Here is an 18,988-nt window from a genome sequence, read left to right on the forward strand (position 1 = left end):
CCACTTTTAGTTCTAATTTTTATTGTTCCAAGTGTAGACGTCTAGGACTATTTGGCACAGCCTGTACAGTTTTCTAGTTGTTCATATGGAGGCAGTGTCGCAAGGGAAAGAGAAATAAAAACAAAGCTCGATTTTTAAGGACACCATCTTAGAGTCTCGAGGGCTAACAGGTCAGCCTTCTTTGGGTTATGAAGGAGCCGTACTGAAAATAATTCTAGCCATTCCTCTACATTGTGAATATGTATTATAACTCTCATTATCGTTGTCTTCTTTTGACTGTTGATTTTATGAGAAATCTCTTGGTTATGTTTTTTTAAACTCATTATTTAAACTTCCATAACTTGATCACTATATGCATATACATATATACAGGTGGAATCCCATTATAATGAAACTTACAGGACGATAAAAATATTTCATTATAATGGAAATTTGTCATAACAAATATGGGGAAAATACGTAGAGTATTGTGACCGGGGTCACCGGCGATTCGCCATGTCTAAAAGCAGCGGCACAAGGACAGCTCCGTTTCTACTCGGCCTCATCTGGTAAACACTAACCAAGGATGGACAAAGTTGTTGGTTGTCCATTGTAGCATCAGAGTTACCGCATAAATGCTTCTCGCACGATGTTTAACATTTAACACCTGGCTTTGATCTGCTCTTCCTCACACTCTGCTGATCTGTCTTCTCCAGACCATGTCTGCCACAGCGGTCATTACAAGCCGCTGGTGTTCTTCTGACGATGGGAGCTGAAGCTGGATGATCGCCCGTGTCGCGGCTCCTAACAGCTCTTATTTCGAATGAAGTCATGAAACTGTTCCTGCCTTCTCTATACAGTAATAAAGTACCTGTATTTTCCTTGGAAACCTGGACTCATCTTAATCTGTGACCCAAACTTGACAATACCTTTATAAAAAAACAGCACTTCTTTAACTGCAAAAAATATTTTATTTGAAAATGAGACGTCAGATGTGACTTTTTTTTTTTAATAGAAATACAGGTATGAAAATACAGAATGAAAATGAGACGTTAGATGTAATTTTTTTTTATAGAAATATAGGTATGAAAATACAGAATGGAAAACTAGTCATTAGATGAAGATGAAGGTGCGATTCCAAAATGCTTTTGCCCCGTCATTTTTCTTCATTCCGGAATCAATGTTTCCCAGGATTGTTCATTTTTCTTTCAGTATAAATTGACGTTGTTTCTCACTTTTTTTGTTCGTCTCAAAGTAAACTTTGAGAGGCTCTACGAAACTCAAAAAGTACGGTATCTGCACACGACACAGCTACCAATGCAAACACTCTGAGTAATGATTCAGAATACGGCTATGTGGATGATGTCGCGTCCACACTCTCGCCGAGCCTGCCCAAGACCGGAAATTTCACAATTTCTTTGAGACAACCTGTTGTAGGTCTCCCAGCACTCACCGTGGAAAGCATAGGAGTATTTTTTTCATCACATTATTATCTGTGGTGGCCATTTTTGATTGAAGAAAAAAAAAAACACTCGTTATACTGAGATTTACATTTCGTTAAAATAAGATTTGTTTAACATAATATTCTGTGAATGTTAGTCCGGTTCTACAAGAAGTAATTGTTATTCTGAAAATGTTATTTTGGTATTCACCGTAACTCGATTTGACCTATATGTGTGTATATGTGTATATATCAATCAGTGAATTCTACAGGTTAACAACTATTCCTAAAGAAGACCACTCTTGCTGTTTCTTCGCCTTGCCTCTACTCCTCATCAGCTTCATTTCTTTACCGCTTATGTATTGATGAGCTTACTTACATTAGCGCTGTTCTTGTCTGTGTCTGTTAGTTTGTATTGTCAGTGTGTAGTAATCATGCAGCTGTAAGAGTAGCAGATGAGCATTTTAGGTGCTCGTCTTCTTAGTCTTGATTTGTGCGTAGTCTCTAATAAACGATATGCACGTTCATTAATTAAGTCTAAATGTTGCTTTTTTTTGTGTTGCATTGATGCTGCATAATTTCTGCCATTATTTTTGTTTCATGCTCATTTCTGTTGGTCCTATGCATGGCTTCATCCTTCACTTTCCTAACTGCCTGTTGAGCCCACAGGAGCCTTAGAAGGTATGATAACATTATTTTTGTGTTTTGCTGTTACTGGTTGCTTATAATTTTCTACATTTTTTTTTTCTTTATAAGACTGTGCTTTACATGAATGAATGTACTTCATTTTTATTATTGGAGGAAGAAATCCACCAACTCAGTTTGTCTAAATTAGCAATTGAAATTCTAGATCTTGCATAATACGGTATAAAACACTCACTGAGCAAATTATTTGGAACACCTGCTTATTATCTAATCAGTCAATCACGTGGCAGCAGTGCAACTCGGGAGCTTCAGTTGACATTCACTTCAAACACCAGAATGGGGACACAATGTGACCTCAGTGACTTGGGCCGCGGCATGATTGTTGGTGCCAGACGATGGGCCGGTTTGAGTATTTCTTGAACTGCTGATCTCCTGTGAGTTTTCACGCACAACCATCTCTGGAGTTTACTCAGAATGATGTGAAAACCAAACTAAAAAAAACATCCCGTGGACTGAGAGAAGTCAGAGGAGAATGGCCAGACTGCTTGGAGCTGACAGAAAGGTTATGGTAAGTCGGATAACCACTCTGTGCAACTGTGATGAGTAAAAAAATCATTTTAGAATGCACCACATGTCAAACTCCATGGCAGATGAGTTACTACAGCAGAGAAGACCATTTCAGGTTCCACTCCAGGCAGTCAAGAACAGAAAGCTGAGGCTGCAGTAGGCACTGGCCTTCCAATACTGGACAGCTGAAGACTGGAAAAACACAGCCTGGTCTGCTGAATCTCAGTTTCTACTGAGGCCCACCAATGGTAGAGTCAGGATTTGGTGCCCGCGTGCACAACTAGCCTTGTCTCAACAGTCCAGGTGGGTGGTGGTAGTGGTTTCAGTTAATACCAACCAGTTATCACTTGAATGCCAGGGCCTATCTGAGTATTGAGCCCACCATGTTCATCCCTTCATGGTCACAATTTACCCATCTTCTAATGGCTACTTGCAGCATGTCTGAAATTGGTTTCATGAACATGACAAGGAGTTCATTGTTCCTCAGTGGCCATCCCAGTCATTGGATCTGAATCCAGCTGAACTCCTTTAGGGTGTGGCAGAACGGGAGATTCATGTCCTCAATGTGCAGAAACTTCCCGATGCCATCATGTTAACACAGACCAGAAACTCCTGGTGGAATCCATGCCACGAAGAAGTGAGGCTGTTTTGAAAGCAAAAGGGAGGCCTTTGTTCAGTATTACTGTCGTGCTCCAAACAATTTGCTCAGTGAGCGTGAGATGATTGCAAAGACCTTTTGAGCAGAGATGAGTTAGGATTTGATGTCCATAGCTGGAATCGACACATTCAGTGCCAATATGGATGGTGTGCTGTGCCACACTCTACTATCATGAAGCCATATTCACTTTCCAGTGCTGACGCTGTACATAGTGTGACAGTATTTAATATATTGCCTTCACGTGTTCCTTAAGCTCCTCTAAAGCTCTCATAATGTCTTTTTATGTTGATTAAATGTAGCTGCTAGATGTTCGTTCTTTTAAGCCTTGCATTTGTTTGTCCTCAGTATAATGAATGTTTTGTACATTTCACATACAATTGTTCAGTTGTACGTTAGCCTCATATGCCAGTTTCACTACCCATGTCAACGTCAGGTGACCAGTTCACGTTTTCCTCACTGTTGCTTGACTCAACTAACGGTTTAGTTTCAGTTTCTTGTAGAAATGGCTTAAAAGCGTTCTGTTTACATGCCATAATGTGTTTTAGTTGAAGATGAGTTACCTTGGACTGCCGCATTGAAATCGTATGTGCTGCTTGTAGTTGGGACCGTCGTTGAAAAAGAAAAAAAGTTACTAAGATGTCAAGATGATAAAACTAAAGAAGTTGCAGTTTATTGTATACAGTCCTTTCCAATCTGTCTTAGGGTGCAACCTTATATACAGTGAAATGAAAAAAAAAAAAGTAAATAAATAAATAAAAATATAAAGTCCAAAAAAAAAATATAGGCTCTGTTGCAGCCCAACTTCTAAACAGAACCAATAAGCCTCAAATCAGGGGTCATCGCTGGCTTACTGGGGTTGTCATTTTTTACATGTACAGTACCCAGAACTCGCCAGCCACTGTGCTGAACTATTGTGCCCTCAGTTTTCCAACACTCTTGTCCACCACGTCTCTGCAGTGCGGTCTTCCCCCCTCCTCCTGTCTATTCCGCCTTAAATAACCTAAAAAGCAGCCCATCTAATGATACGCTTCACCTCGGCATCTCCTTTGTTATCCTTGGGAGGGGGATACAATCACTTATCGTGAAAAAGACGAAATTAAAACTGACATTAACACCCTTTACAGATACTTCTCTTATATTAACAACCCACAAACCACCAGACATCCACAATTAACCCTCACTTTCCAATCAAAACAAATCTGACGCTCCCTGCACCCCCTAATACTCGATCTTCTATCCACACACACGGTCTCGTGGTACAGTATGGACAGTGCGCCACGTTTAAAACTGACGATGGCTTTGCGCGCGCCTGCAAACGCGCACAGCAAATCCCAGGAAAAAAAACCAAACCGAACGAGCACGATGTGCACAACTCCTAATAAAACTCTTCATTGTTGGTTTGTTTTTTTTTTTTTCTTTGCCTTTTCTTATAATCCTCTCTTATCGAAACAGGTGAATGCATGTCCCCCAAAGCTCACACTGGCTTCTATTACCACCATATCCAGGCACTGGAGGGCTTGTTGCCCGCATCTCCATGATAGTCACGGTCTCACAGAAATACAGTCGAACCTCGGGTCACGACCATAATTCGTCCCAAAACTCTGGTCACAACCCGATTTGGTCGTGACCCAAACTAATTTCCCCCATAGGATTGTATGTAAATACAATTACTCAGTTCCGGACTGTACAAACTGTATGTAAATATATTTTTTAAAGATTTTTAAGCACAAACATCGTTAATGATACCATAGAATGCACAGCGTAATAGTAAACTAAATGTAAAAACATTGAATAACACGGAGAAAACTAACCCTGCAAGAGTTCACGCTACAGCCTTACGAACCGCTCGCTGTAAACACTTTTTTTTAAGTTTTACGCACAGGGAAAAAAATGAACATTTGAAAAGTCCTTAATTTATATAAAAACTAACCATAAGCAACCAAGAAAACTAACCTTGCAGCAAATCCCCATGAATCTTCCTGGCTTTCTCGCATAACGTCACCTCGCTTACGCTGTCCCCTGCAAGTTGCTTCTCGTTCAGCCACACTAGTAAGTTTTTCCACCTCTTCCAGCACTTGAGGCCTCTGCTTGGTTATCACTGTAACTCCTTTTGCAACATCAGCTGCTTTAATGGCCTCTTTCTGCTCTAGAATAGCCGAAATTGTAGATTTTGACTTCTTGTACTTGGCGGCAAGGTCAGGAACACGAACACCACGCTCGTACTTTTCAATAATTTCTTTGTTTAATTCGATTTCGGTTTTCTTCGAACCATTCTTCTCACCAACACTACCACTCTACACTTGCTTAGAGGCCATGGTTAATTGAAACATTAATGTAAAAGCACACGAAATAGAGCACAAAAAGTTCACAGGGAATGCACGCACGTCTGACCGAGAACAATGTCAGGGAGAGACCGAACACGTGCGGAAATCATCGGCGCGTACGAACCGGAAGGGAAACTGACTTGTTCGCCACCCGAGTGTGTGGTCGTGAACAGATGTAAAAGTTTGGCGGACTTTTTGGTCGTAACCCAATTTGTACGTGTTCAGAGACGGTCGTGACCCAAGGTTCCACTGTATTCTTCATTTTTTGCCACATACCGTGATTTTATTCACTAGATGGCAGCAGAGTACTGACCTGAGAGTTACTTGGGTTTAACACCGTTAAGTGGATTATTACACATCACCCCGAAGTCTGACGCGATGTTTAACTATACTTACATTGAATTTCAAACCTGACACACACTTGGGGTCAATCCCAAGGAGGAGGAGAATGATAACTAGTTAAAATGATCTTTTGTTGGTTAAGGAGGAGGACCCTTCAGAGCAGCACATTTAAAAAGTTGGAACACACATTCAATGTCATACATTTTGTCTATGCTATAAAAATTGTTTTCCACCATAGTGAGAGGCCGTGGCACCCTGCACACTCCTAACACGTATTGCCCCTGACGGCGCCCATGTTGACTCCTCGGCTTGTCCATCTGCTGTCACCTGAGTGTTTCTCCAATGTGTTGTCGGAGCGCCCGCAGACCTCAACGTGCCGTCCTGTTTGTAGTCCTCAACATGGCCAGAATCACAACTACTCTTACCACAGAACACACTAAACTACTATGAAAAAACTTTAAAACAAAACAGCATGAAAGAATCTTGGCCCTCTGTATGTCCACCCATCCATTATTTTTTTTTTTTGTACAGTTAACAAAGAGCTATTAGGCACAAGGCTGGAGTCGACTCTCGATGGCTCAAGGGTCCCCACACACATAGATAGGAGTACTGGATTAGTTTAGAGTGCCGGATTAACATGACATGCACATCTTTGAAAAGAAGATCGAAACCACATCAGCAGGGCATAAATTACAAGAACACGGGGAATGTCAGCAAGTGGGCCGAGGGCAGAATTCAGGTCTCTGGAGCTTCATGATGGGAACACAAGCAATAAAATACGAAGCAAAGATTGTGTCTTATAATTAACTGTTTGTCTTTTACACAATATGCATGAGAAAATGTGGCAACTGGGTAACTTAATAGTTCAGAAAGTTAACAGGAAAATGATTTGCTTTTATCAGGTACTTTGCTGCCACGCTTGCCTTCAGAACCGGGAATGACTTTACTTACAATCAAAATTGAGAAGATTGGACTCAAAGATGCCGGACAGTGTATTGATCCTTACATAACTGTCAGCGTAAAGGGTATGGTTGCTTACCCCTAATTTTATTACACAATGCTTGTCTCATTAGTAATGGCTACACGTTCCACTGGTTCATTAATAATTCACGTTGGAACACATCTGTCAAAGCTGTGTGCTCTCTGATGTTCCCGTTAATAAAAGGTGTGGCTGAAGAGCCTGAACTCCGTTATTTGGGGTTGTCCACATACTTGTGGCCAAATCGTTTTATCATTTTTATGCTAAGTATCCATTATTTTCAGCAGACCTAAGAAAAATAGATCAGAGGGCGAGTATGTTCACTTCCATTTGTATTATAAGCCGTGATCTTCCTTAAAACTCTCCGTTACTTTTTGTTTTTCTGCTGATTTTATTCTTTTCACTACCTGCATTTATTTGAACCGCCTTTGGCAACTTCTTATAAAGCTTGAGGAATTGACTGTTTATATGGCGATCCGTAGCTTTCAGTAAGCACACACCTAATCCGTTACTAGTGCTCTGTATAATGTGTTTGCATGTACATCTATGCAAAGTTATACAATCCTATATTTTGTTATCAGATAACTAAACCAGATTGCCCCACACCTGACTAAACAAGTTTGAATCGCCTTTTATCAGGTGTGCTGCATGTGCTGAAATTTCCCAACAATGGACTCGAGCACTAAAACTTGTAATCTTTTAGTTTTTTGACTCTCCGCACTTTCTTGCTGGACTATGGCCCTGCCAAATGAGCCTTTCCTGTAATTGATCTCCCGACTCCAAGTTCGGTGAGCTGCTGGGAGGAAGCTGCCATTGAAGCTCACCCGGGAGTTCATTCAGGGTTAACGAAGCCCACGCATTCTTCCCAAAGTTTCCCCCTGGGGACCAATAAAGTTTTCTCTCTCTTTCTTCACCCCTGCATCCCATTGCATTATTAAAGGGACAGCCATGCTTGGTGACACAAGCGTCATTCAAAATGCAACAGGAGCCCCCCTTCTACTGTTCACACTCCCCTGCTATGATATCCCTCATACTCCAATGACTTCTGTGGTGGTCCATAAATTTGCACAGAACACAGGGAGCTAATGCCTGCTTATCCACTTTTCTATTCAAGGCTTTCCTTAATCACACCATTGTGATGGCTGCAGTCATCTCAAAGGCTGTTTGGCACATTATTCGGATTATTGGCCTCTCTAACATAATAATTGGGTCCATTTCTTACTGTTGTCCACCCCTTTCAGTCATGCAAAAAAAACGAGGTTCACTCAATGAAATGTGTTTTCTTTAACTTAGATGGGCATATCAAGATTTGATGGTCATTTATCACAAAGGTGATGTAATATAACAAACATCACGCCCCATTTACATTTTCTGTACCCACTGTATAAACCAAATAAACATAAATGCAAATCTGTCCTTTGGAAAAGGGAAGTCAACCATCCATTTATCTCTCCAATTATAATCAGGTGCAGATGACAAGAACATCGGCAGAGAGGATTTTGCCTGAGCCCCCGTAACCTCAGACATGTAGTTTGTTTTGCTCTTTGTAGTTGCAGTGTGTGTTATCATCCCGAGGTGGAAAGAGCTCACAAATTCCTTCAGAAGGAAGCTTACGGTTACCTAGGAGTCTGGGAAGGGATTTAAAAACAGATCTCCCAACAATTCAGCTGTCTGGCAGATCATCAACTTCAAATAATGAACCAACACCTCAAGAAGTTCAGCCCAAGAGCAGAATGTAAAATGCTGAAAGCAGTCTGTACAAGGCCCAGAATTTCAATATTGGGGTCGCAGGTAGCTCTTTCCACTGTTTTGCGTCCAGGTTTGAGTCTACCATTGGAAAGGAGCTGCACAGATGAGATCTGTATGCCGGGAAGAAACCGAAAGAACATCAGAACAAGTCAAAAGTTTGTCCGTGAACACCTAGTCCAAGATCAGGACTACCGGAACACTATGCTCTGCCTAGACAAGGCAAAGACAAAAAGAGAGTTAGCTGGTCATGGTACCAGAAAAACATGTTTGGTGAAGGACAAGGACAACATTTGACCAGAAGAACCCATATATGAGGGTGGAAATGTTCTGGTTTGGGGCTTATCTGCTGCATCAGGGCCTGGGCAACTCACCATCACAGTATCTACTATTAATTCTTCATTGTACCAGAGGATGTTTTAGGATAATGTGTGACCATCTTTCAGAAGTTTGAAGCTCAACTGAAAAAGGACCTTGAAACATGACAATGACTGTAAGCATCTCAGTACATCCATCGAGGAAGGAAGGAAAGAAACTTTCTGGAATGACCAAGATGCTGTGGGAGGATTTGAAAAGGGCAGTGGACTTGCAAGACACCCCTCCAAGATCACACAGCTAGAAGAATTATGCATGGAGGAGTCTATCTCAAGAGTCTGCTTTTAATAAACTTCAAGGGTGGAGTCTGTTTTTCCGCAAATGAAAATGACTCATCTGTTTTTTTTTTTTTAATCTTTTTTTGTGTTTTACAAAGTCAAAGTTTAATTTTTTTGTCTTACAATTAATTACATTTCCTTCAAAAGGTTAAATCTTGTCATGTCACCCATTTGTTTAAAAAAAAGGAAAAACCACACACATTTCATGGGGTGTACTTACTTTTTCACGACTGTACAATATCAAGCCTGCTTAATCCAATTTAGGGATGTAGAAAGATACGATAAGGATTTCTCAAGTCAACAGTGCAGGGATGGTCCTAAGCACTTGGCATGGTTTCCCCTTTGAAATGGATTAACTCTTACTGTAGATCAGTGTTGTCACAGCCCAGCCTTTCACACCGCCAATGCATTCACGACCCAACGGCTAGGGATGAAGTGGGGTGGAGAGGTCGCCCTTAGTGAATCAAACGTGATTGCCAATGCAGGTCGGGGGGTCTTATTCGATCACTAAGCACAATCGTCAGAGCGAGGATCGGGGAGGTCATCCAGGATCTGCTGCCACTGTGAATCGAGTGCGAGCGTCAAAGTGGTGAATTGAGTTTCGTGCAGAGTTGGACGTGGCCCACCGGTAGGGAAATGCCACTTTCGATCTTTCCTATAAATAACAAAGATGTTGTTCCCCAACAGATCTCAATGGAATTGATTTAAACCCAGTTCAGGATACACCAGTGGCTTCCAGGAAAGAAGACACCTACATCCATTTTAACGTGGATGTAGAAATTCAGAAACATCTTGAGAAACTACCGAAAGGTCTGTACCGGGTCCTCCTTCTAAAGAGGTCTATTTTTACTGTGGCCAGATTGCTGGGTTGGTGCAACTCTGATATGGATTCATATTGCTCAAGTTTAATGTTGGACATTCTGTTTTTCAGGGGCAGCTATCTTCTTTGAGTTTAAACACTACAAACCCAAGAAACGATTTACGAGTACAAAATGTTTTGCCTTCATGGAAATGGATGAGATCAAATCTGGACCGATTGTTATAGAACTGTGAGTATGAGTAGAAGTCAGCACTGACCAGAGAGGTCTGGCAATCGACAGATGTTATGTCTGAAGTTTACATTCAGAGATAAACGATGCATTTTAACTAAGATTTTTTTATTTTTTTTTTGCATGGCAGTATGCAAATGAGTGGGGTTTGCGTAGCTGCATGGAGCTCTGGTCTCCATTTTATATACAAGGGAGAAGAGAACGTGTCTTAACAAATGTCCATAGATTAAAAATTAATTAACGGACAAATAGTGCTGGGCTCAGTTTTAGACTACTTTGGCTCTTTATGTACTCATTATGTAATTCGTAGTCAAGAATTGAATTTTATCCGTCATGGCACTTAGTGAAGAGCGTTAAACAAGAATAAACTGAACTGCACATTTCCGTTTCGGGAAAAGGAGGTTTGCTACCTCAAATTATGACAGAAGTTGGATTGAAGAAATGTTGCCAGTTTTTCAAAGAAAATGTCGTAGTGTTTTTCTGAAGGTTTTGTTGGAATTGAGGAGTCTGGCTGCTACCGTTTCTAACAAGCTTTTATTGTCATCGTTTCACAGCTATAAGAAGCCAACAGATTTCAAAAGGAAGAAGCTACATTTACTGACAAAGAAACCACTTTATCTTCACCTTCAGCAGACATTGCACAAAGACTAACCTTGGATCTTGGCTGTAACACGTGTGAACAAACCAACTGACACCTCCCCGCCACAGTAGCTGTATGTAGCAGAGACCACCGGGAGACTTGATTTTTTTTTCCACATTCTACACATCATGAAAATGAAATTTCCTACAACGACCACCTGACATCATCAGTTCTGTTGTCCTCATGCAGTTTCTTGCTAAATCGAGAAGTTCATCTGTTTATGGGATGCTAAATAATGTTTTTAAATTAAACGCCTGCATTGGAGTGCAGATGTGTGGTTTAGAAAAAGTCCTGTGGGAAGACCAACGATGTCAAGTCTGGTAGACTCCACAGCTCAGAAGTAGACAGATGAGCATCCATGCGACACACCAGCAGCAAACACCTGTGAGTACCATGTGAGCGGAGACGCATGAGCGTGCTGTACGGCCTGTGGACGAGGGAGCTTACTGAACATCTGGCTATACCACTGTCGCCTAAACCTTTGAGAAATGCCTGCCCTAAACTTAACATCTGGCTCTGGGCCGATTCTAAATCACAAATAGGCCAGGTTTGTGTTTTTTTTTTTTTTTATATATATATATATAACACTTTTATATTAAATGCAATTTTTGTTTGTGATTTTTTTTTTTAATTGGTTGTGGCTGACATTGTGTGGATTCTTCCTGGTACTGTTTATTTGGATACAGCTGGCTGTAAAAGTCTACATGTTCATTCCAAAAATATATCATTTTTTTATATCTAATGTTTTTGGGGAGGACAGGTGTTTTCATAAATATTCCTGAATACTGTGATTAAAAATAATACAGAAAGTTGAAGTCACATAAAACGGGATCAAAGCCATGGTCATCACAAAGGAGATTTCTATTTAATCTTTGCAATGTGTTCAGTAACAGTGTAACGTACAGTGTTAATTTATTTGCTTCTGTTAATTTTTTCAATTATCTCTTCTGCAAAAATGCTTTTAGTATTTGCCAAAATCTTGAGTTTTAATAAATAAAATGAAGTACGCACATGCACATGTAGAAGACTATGTATATGACACATTGTGCTTTCTGGCAACCGTGCCCGTGGGAGAGGTGAAGTCTATCTATCGGTCTGTCTAAAATGGTAATGTCTGTTACAATTTTACTTGCCAACTGTATGACATGTTCTGGAAATTCAACAATTTGAAGTAGCAGCAACATGATAGGCAGAAATGTTTCTTGTAAATTAAAAGGATGGTCTCCACAAACCCATCTACTGAGAATTCCCCCAAGACAGCTTATGTCCACATTCATAAGGTGAAGTGTTCATTTCTGCAAAGGCAGCTCCCTTTTTTCTCTCCAAACAGATGGTAAACCATAAACTTTTATCTGTCCACCACCCAATGCCACAGGCACATGTAACTTGTTTGCAACGAGATCACTGCTAACAAATCTGCATCCATAACTGCAGCTCAGCTGGGCCCAGGCAGTCCCATGGGGGTTTTGTTTGGTCTTTCTGCCAGTTTCCTTGCCCTCCATTGTTCCCCTTATCTGCCATTTCAGACTATGGAAAGTGCAAGCTCGATTGCTTTTGATACCTCTTTGCAGCCTTCGCTTGGCTTATTGGCTTTAACGGTTGCTTTTCTCAGTTAAGGCCTTGTCACATTACACGACTGTTCAGCAAACTTGAGCCGTAGACTTCATTTGAATAACCTTAAGAGAGCTGGAGGCTGTTACATTGCACTCCTGTGACCGGCGCTTGTGTGGGATTCAGTCCAACGAAATCTTCACCTGGCCCTAACCAACTCAAAATCACATGCGAGGGCTCTGTGCGCATGAGAGCCGATAAGCAATGAACACTCGCCTGGAAGAACGCTGCCAGAAACTGCTGCGATGAGGAATAAGTAACACTGGTGAAAAGAAACTCTTTTTCTCCAAATTCTCATGTTTTACTAACCATGACAGAATGGGGGTTAAACCTTACAGCTGAAAATGTGCCCAAACTATTACAAATGTCACTTTTTTTTTTTTACATTGCTTCAGTTCATCGAACAACAAGCGTACAGTAATATTTTTGCTTTATCTTCATAAGTCTTTTGCTGAGAACCCTTCAGAAAGACGACTATTTCAGCAGCCCTCCATCAATCAGGTGTTATGGTAGCGTGACTAGATGGAAGACTCTGTTGCATAAAAGGCAGGTGACAGCCCACTTGGAATAAAAGAGTCTCTGGTCTAATGAGACAAACATGGACCTATTTGGGCTTTTTGATCGGCACAGACCAAGCACTGTGCATCACTTACCTAATACCATCCTCTATGGCGACTCATGATGGCAGCATTATACTATGGGGGTGCTTCTTAGTGACAAGAATGGTGAGAAAACCAGCTCCAGAGTGCGTGCCACCTCAGACTGGGGCCAGGGTCCAATGACACAAAGCATACAGCCAAGACAACACAGGACTGGCTACGGGGCAACCCTGACTTACACCCCACAGAATATATGTGGAGAGACCTGAAGGCGGCAATTTACGGACACTTCATACTCAAACTAACAAATCTTGAAAGGATCTGCCAGAAAGAGCAGGAAGTCAACCGCCCTAATCCACGTGTGCAAAGCTTGTAAAGGCTTACCGTATATACTCGCGGATAAGTTCTCCCACGCATAAGTCGGGACTTGACTTTACAGTATAATTTCTGGCATTTTATAAAGTCGCTTGTATAAGTTGAATGCGGAAAACTCACGCGACTGGTCCAAGAGATTACGATATGCTAACGCCGACCTGAGAGAGTAACCACGGAGCACACAGCATTTTTTTTTTTTCTATGTATCGTGCGCCTTTGTGACTACACGGTAATACCCGAACTATTTCAAAGCAATGTTTGCACTAATTTGTGTTTTTTGTATCTCACACCCTCATACACCTTTATTGTAAGAGCATCCCTTATCTGTGATGAAGTGTTTGTTCAGAAGAAAATATAAAGCTGGCTTTAAATTAATCATCTTTGAAGTGGTGAAAGAAATTGGTAACTGTGCTGCTGCAACAAAATTTGATGCGCGATTGGAGGAAGCAAGATGTTAAAAAGTAAAAATGAAAAATTAAGTGTTGCATTTTTGAACGGGCGTACAAATCGGGGTCTGATTTTATGATCGATTTTTCAGGTTTCAAGACCCGACTTATACGTGAGTATATACGATACCTAAGATGACTTGAAGTTGGAATTGCTGCCAAAGGGGTTTATGACAAAGTACTGAATTAAGGGTCTGAATACTTCTACGAAAGAGAATTTGGATTTTTACTCAATTTGCAAGCCTTTCTGAAAACAAGTTTTCATTTGTCAAAGGTTATTGAGGGCAAATGTATAGGCAAAAATGATACATTTATCTATTTCAAATTAAATCTACAACACAAAGTGTGCAGAAGGTGAAGGAGACTGAATTCTTTCTGAACCCACTGTAAATTTATAAAGTAATCCAGCCAAAGGTCCACTTTACATTCAATTAACGTGTCTGTTGTAGTAAAAGAAATGGTACTAGGTGAGGAGTTTGTGCCTTTTAAAAAAAAAAAAATATTAAGAATTGCAGCAAAGACCAGCAGCCTGGCAGTTTACTTTATAAGTTTGTTGTCACTGACCTTCCGACCGCCACACCATCTAGTCTTTCTCCTCTTGCAAATCCTCTTCTTCAGTTCCATGGTCCTGCTGTTGTGGAAAGCCAGTTAAACAAATCCAACATTTTCTCTTAGCCCAATATGAATAGGCAACTCCAGTACTTCTTTTAAAAAAATATACAGTAATCCAAAATGTATTAGTGACATAAAACTCTGCTGCTTATAAAACAGCTATTGATAAGCTTTACGAATATTTACAAAATATTGACAGGTTATAATAAAATAGCTTTAATCCTGTACAGTAGAACATTGGTTAATTCCTTTACCATAAATGGGCAATCACACATTTAATTGCAGTCGTAAATGAAATCAAAGACGGGCTGCCTTGTTTTTTCACAGCTATTTTGCAATTTTACCCCTACCATGAATTGCTTTAGAAATAAAAATTATTATTCTACTTGCATGCTAAAAAACGTAAGCCAGTTAAGTTCTACCGTACCACAGTCGGGAAGGGATAGGGATAGGAAGGTCTCACTGGCTATGCCTTTTTGTCAATCATTTAAAACACTGGTATACTGAACAATTTTTATTAATACATTTTTTTAGCAAATAGTAAAATATCTTCTTTTCTGGCAATTGCTTATGTACATTTTCCTCTAAAGCCTACATAAAAGATCAGAATAATTTTAAAACCTGAACTCCTGATAAAAACACCAGACATTCCTTCGAAAATGTGCACCGGGTAAAGTACACCTGCCAGTATACTTAAAAAATTAAGTTTTTATTTCCACAGGAAATTTAAACCTCTAAAGCATTAGAAGGCCAAGAGTACTTGATATCAGAGTTGGCCTCCAAATCTAAGAAACAAGTCCAAATAAATGTATATATTGCACAGTCAAAGGCTGCAGAGTGACAAACAAATGTACGTTTATCATTTGGGGAGATGTGTCGACCCAAAATGCTGCCTGCCAAAACAAACTAAAGGATTTGTGGATTGAGTAAACTCTGAAAACTAAAAGGCCGGGTGGTTTATTTTTCAAAGAAAAAAAATAAAAATAAAGTCCAAAAGATATTTAGTGCAATTTATTGCCAGTTCGATTACGCTGAAGAGTCTTTAGGCTCCGTTTGTTGAACTACTGGTGTCAGGCCCGGAATGCCATGCGACTGTGGCAGAGGACCAGGCTGGAAGTCTCTTGGGCCCACTTGTGCTGGTGCAGGAATATAAGGAGGTGCCATGCCTTTAGGGGGGAATGGGAAGTCTCTGGCTGCATAGGTTGGTGTAAACCCAGAAGGATGCTCTTTCAAGCTTGGAACAAAATCACGTGGGCCAAAGTGTGGAAGAGGAGGAGCAGGTGGTGGTGGCAGTGGCCCAGGCGGATAATCTCGGAGTAGTGGAGGTGGGCCACGGACTGTATTAGAGACGAGCAGAAAAAAAGGAGAAGAAGAAAAAAAAACAGATTAAGGCAAATTCAATGTAGGTTTCTTATAAGCATCAATTTTCTAAAGCTTTTCATACTAAAAAAAAAAAAAATCCCAAATACCCCTAATTTAATGTGGTAACCACAATTTTGACAAGGGCCCCTGCATAGGAGTTCACTCAGAGTTATGGTCCCCCCTCACAGCTGCTACCTCCAGAGTGATAAAATGTCAGCTTTACCACTGTGCCCATCCAAGTTCTCATTTAACTCAACTGGATAAGCTACTGCCTGCTGACCTGGAAGCTCCTAGTCTGTAGCCAAATGATTCACATAAGGACAAAAAACAAACAGGGGTAGGACCCACAAAAAGATTTCTCACCGGGTGACATTTAGGGGCATATCTGAGATCACTCGAAGGAGAGTATAAAAAATTACTTACCGATTGTGAAATTGGTGGGAACAAAAATCTGCAACCACAGAGGAGCGGAAGGACTGAGTGTAAGAACCACTCACTGTTCTAACCATTTTATAAAATGTGGACGTCTCACTCTCTTTGTGGCCATGCCTATCTGTTTAAGGAGTTTACATTCTGCATCAAGTACTTCACAGTACACACATTAACACATGCTAAGCTTTCCTGATTCAACAAATACAGTATCTGGACAGTGACAAAGTTCAAAATTTTGGCTCTGTATGCCACCACAATGGATTTCAAATGAAGCGACCAAGAAGCGATTGAAGTGCTTTAACGCCGTACTTATTCATTCTGTCTCCTACCAACTTACCATTGTGTGGCAGTGCTGGTCCATATGGATTGAGACCAAATGGTCCTTTGCTTGGAGGCAGTGAACCAAAACGAGCCCCAGGTACAGGAGGTACTCCATTTGGAGGTCCAATCAGCATTTGGGGGTTAGGGCCATTTAAATGAGGAAAAGATCCAGCAGGTGGTGGAGGTGCATATCCCCTTACTGGCAGTCCCATACCACTTGATGGAGAACTAATTGGAGTACCGGGAAATGAGGGTGGTCCTTGACCTTTACTATTTACCTGCTTTGAGAAAAAGAAAAAGAGGTCTCAAAAATAAAAGAGAGGTTTACGGTTGACTCACTGATTTACCTTCATGCTCTGTTAGTTGTGACGTAACTTGCCCAGCACTGAACCAAACATGCTTTAAGGTAAATTAAAATTCATCTGTCAGTGTGGGTCATGTATACCATGCAAACTGCACACTGGAAGTCAATCCCTTCCCTCTATACTCACTACCTGAAGTTCATCAGAAGGGGAAGAAGATAAATCTTGTGAGTCAACAGAAGATGACTGCTTTTGTGCAAAGGGAGATTGAAACATAAAATAAGTGAAAGATAGAAGGTGGAAACAAAAAATAAGGAGAGAATACTAGATACTATTCTTAACTTACTGATCCCTCCTGGGGGGCATTAGGCGAGGAAGTCCTTGGGCCACTTGCATTCAAAGGGTGGGTGGAGACGCCAGCATCTAGTGAACATTGAAGGAGAAATGAGACACATTTTTATAAGCTGAATAAAAACAGTCATGTTACCTGGCAAAATCATGATGAAGATTAATACCTGCTCTGGATGGAAATTCTGCACTACCAGGGTACCTTCCTACATTTTCAGAAGGTGGCCTTCTTGCAAGAGATTGGTTTTCAATCAGTACTACAAAAAGAGAGGAGTCAGAATTCTGCATTTTTGAAGTGATCCTATTCATAACCATTGTCAACACTCTCCTTTCATGTATGTAATCTGAGCAAAAACCAGCAGCATTTCAAGCTATTAAAGCCTATGAATTTCCTTTGGTCATTCTGTAATTCATTAAGCATTGTAACAAATGAAAACATCATTGAATTGGAGGTCTGCTTCCTTTTTTTTGCAAATATTACAATCACAAAATGGCATGTTCTGCTGCATTTCTACTGTCCTTGAAATAAACCTCAATGTCCCACAGAACTTCCCTCAGGTTCACTGCTGCCTACTCACCAGCTGGTGAAAAAGTGTGGCAGGATGCTCATGAGGCAAATGCACAGCCATGTCCAGGGGTTGCCAGTGCCAACAACTTTCTCCCTTAGATTTGAGAGCAGTTCTTTTACTTGAGAACAAGTCCCATTTTCCACTTTTGGGTAGTGCACAGGTAGCAGATTTATACAGAAACGCTCTCCTTTTCTCCTTAGATTTAGATAAAGTATTGTTTTTTAATAATTACTAGGAGGCTCTACCCCCTGCTGGCTTTGCTCACCCACCCCCAGGTTTGTTTTACCGGATATACAATTTAAAGAGATTGTTATTTTCATGGGAATTGTTACATATGCATTATTTTCACATTTACTTTAAAACTATAGTAAAAGCAATATTTGGAATTAACTTTTCATCAAGATAGCACTGAATTTTGATTCCGTGTTTGGATTTGCATTGTGACAACGCAAAGTATGCCTATCTGTGAGTGAATATCGTTTCTTTCTCTCTAATAAATAAAATCACTTTTTCGAATGTTTGTCCATGCTCTTTCTTCTTTGCTTTGTCGTTGACGTGTCATCTAGAACATATAAAATTATTGTCCTAATAAAATTTATAAGAGCTGAGAGCGCTGGAAGTGTGTCTGACAAAAGCATTCACATGACTGAGGTTAGATGACCGTGGTCTTGTTTGAAAATAGTTGTAAGTAGGGCATGACTTAATAGAATCTTATGTTAAAAGTCTCCGTCTCACATGACTTCGTACCGCAGCAACATTTTTGTAATCTTTTAATTCTCGCTGGCAACACGAATTAAGATGATCTACAAGTCTCCGACTTAAAATTCAAATCCGAACAATCTCTTTTCACTGTTCCATTATTTCACCGAGTAATAATTTCCGTTTGTCTGCGCTAGTGCGATCTTCACTATCCTATTTTGAGACTTTCCAATTTTCTTACTTCCATTATCTCTAACCTGCTCTGCATGTGTGCCATGTCAACATATTT

General features: G+C 40.5%; 2 protein-coding genes across 12 annotated transcripts in view; one reads left to right on the forward strand and one right to left on the reverse strand.

Moving 5' to 3' along the window:
• aida (axin interactor, dorsalization associated) overlaps positions 1-11,765 on the forward strand; it is a 31,200-nt gene extending 19,435 nt beyond the window's left edge. The window contains exons 7-11 of one of the 2 annotated variants that reach the window (XM_039738656.1): positions 2,090-2,101; positions 6,859-6,981; positions 10,022-10,144; positions 10,266-10,383; positions 10,938-11,765. In XM_039738656.1, coding sequence (XP_039594590.1) covers positions 2,090-2,101; positions 6,859-6,981; positions 10,022-10,144; positions 10,266-10,383; positions 10,938-11,034 — 473 coding nt within the window. In that variant the 3' untranslated portion in view covers positions 11,035-11,765. The remainder of the gene's footprint in view (positions 1-2,089; positions 2,102-6,858; positions 6,982-10,021; positions 10,145-10,265; positions 10,384-10,937) is intronic. The other variant, XM_039738658.1, reaches the window with a different exon arrangement.
• Positions 11,766-14,866: 3,101 nt separating this feature from the next.
• mia3 (MIA SH3 domain ER export factor 3) overlaps positions 14,867-18,988 on the reverse strand; it is a 57,438-nt gene continuing 53,316 nt past the window's right edge. Inside the window, exons 24-28 of one of the 10 annotated variants that reach the window (XM_039738126.1) lie at positions 17,599-17,688; positions 17,430-17,506; positions 17,276-17,329; positions 16,798-17,059; positions 14,867-16,003 (exon numbers count right to left, since the gene is read on the reverse strand). In XM_039738126.1, the coding sequence (XP_039594060.1) occupies positions 15,693-16,003; positions 16,798-17,059; positions 17,276-17,329; positions 17,430-17,506; positions 17,599-17,688 (794 nt within the window). In that variant the 3' untranslated portion in view covers positions 14,867-15,692. Of the gene's footprint in view, positions 16,004-16,797; positions 17,063-17,272; positions 17,333-17,429; positions 17,507-17,598; positions 17,689-18,988 lie in introns of all 10 variants that reach the window. The other 9 variants (XM_039738123.1, XM_039738125.1, XM_039738122.1 and 6 more) reach the window with 9 other exon arrangements.

Source organism: Polypterus senegalus, chromosome 16 (genome assembly GCF_016835505.1).
Source record: "Polypterus senegalus isolate Bchr_013 chromosome 16, ASM1683550v1, whole genome shotgun sequence".
Taxonomy (NCBI): domain Eukaryota; kingdom Metazoa; phylum Chordata; class Cladistia; order Polypteriformes; family Polypteridae; genus Polypterus; species Polypterus senegalus.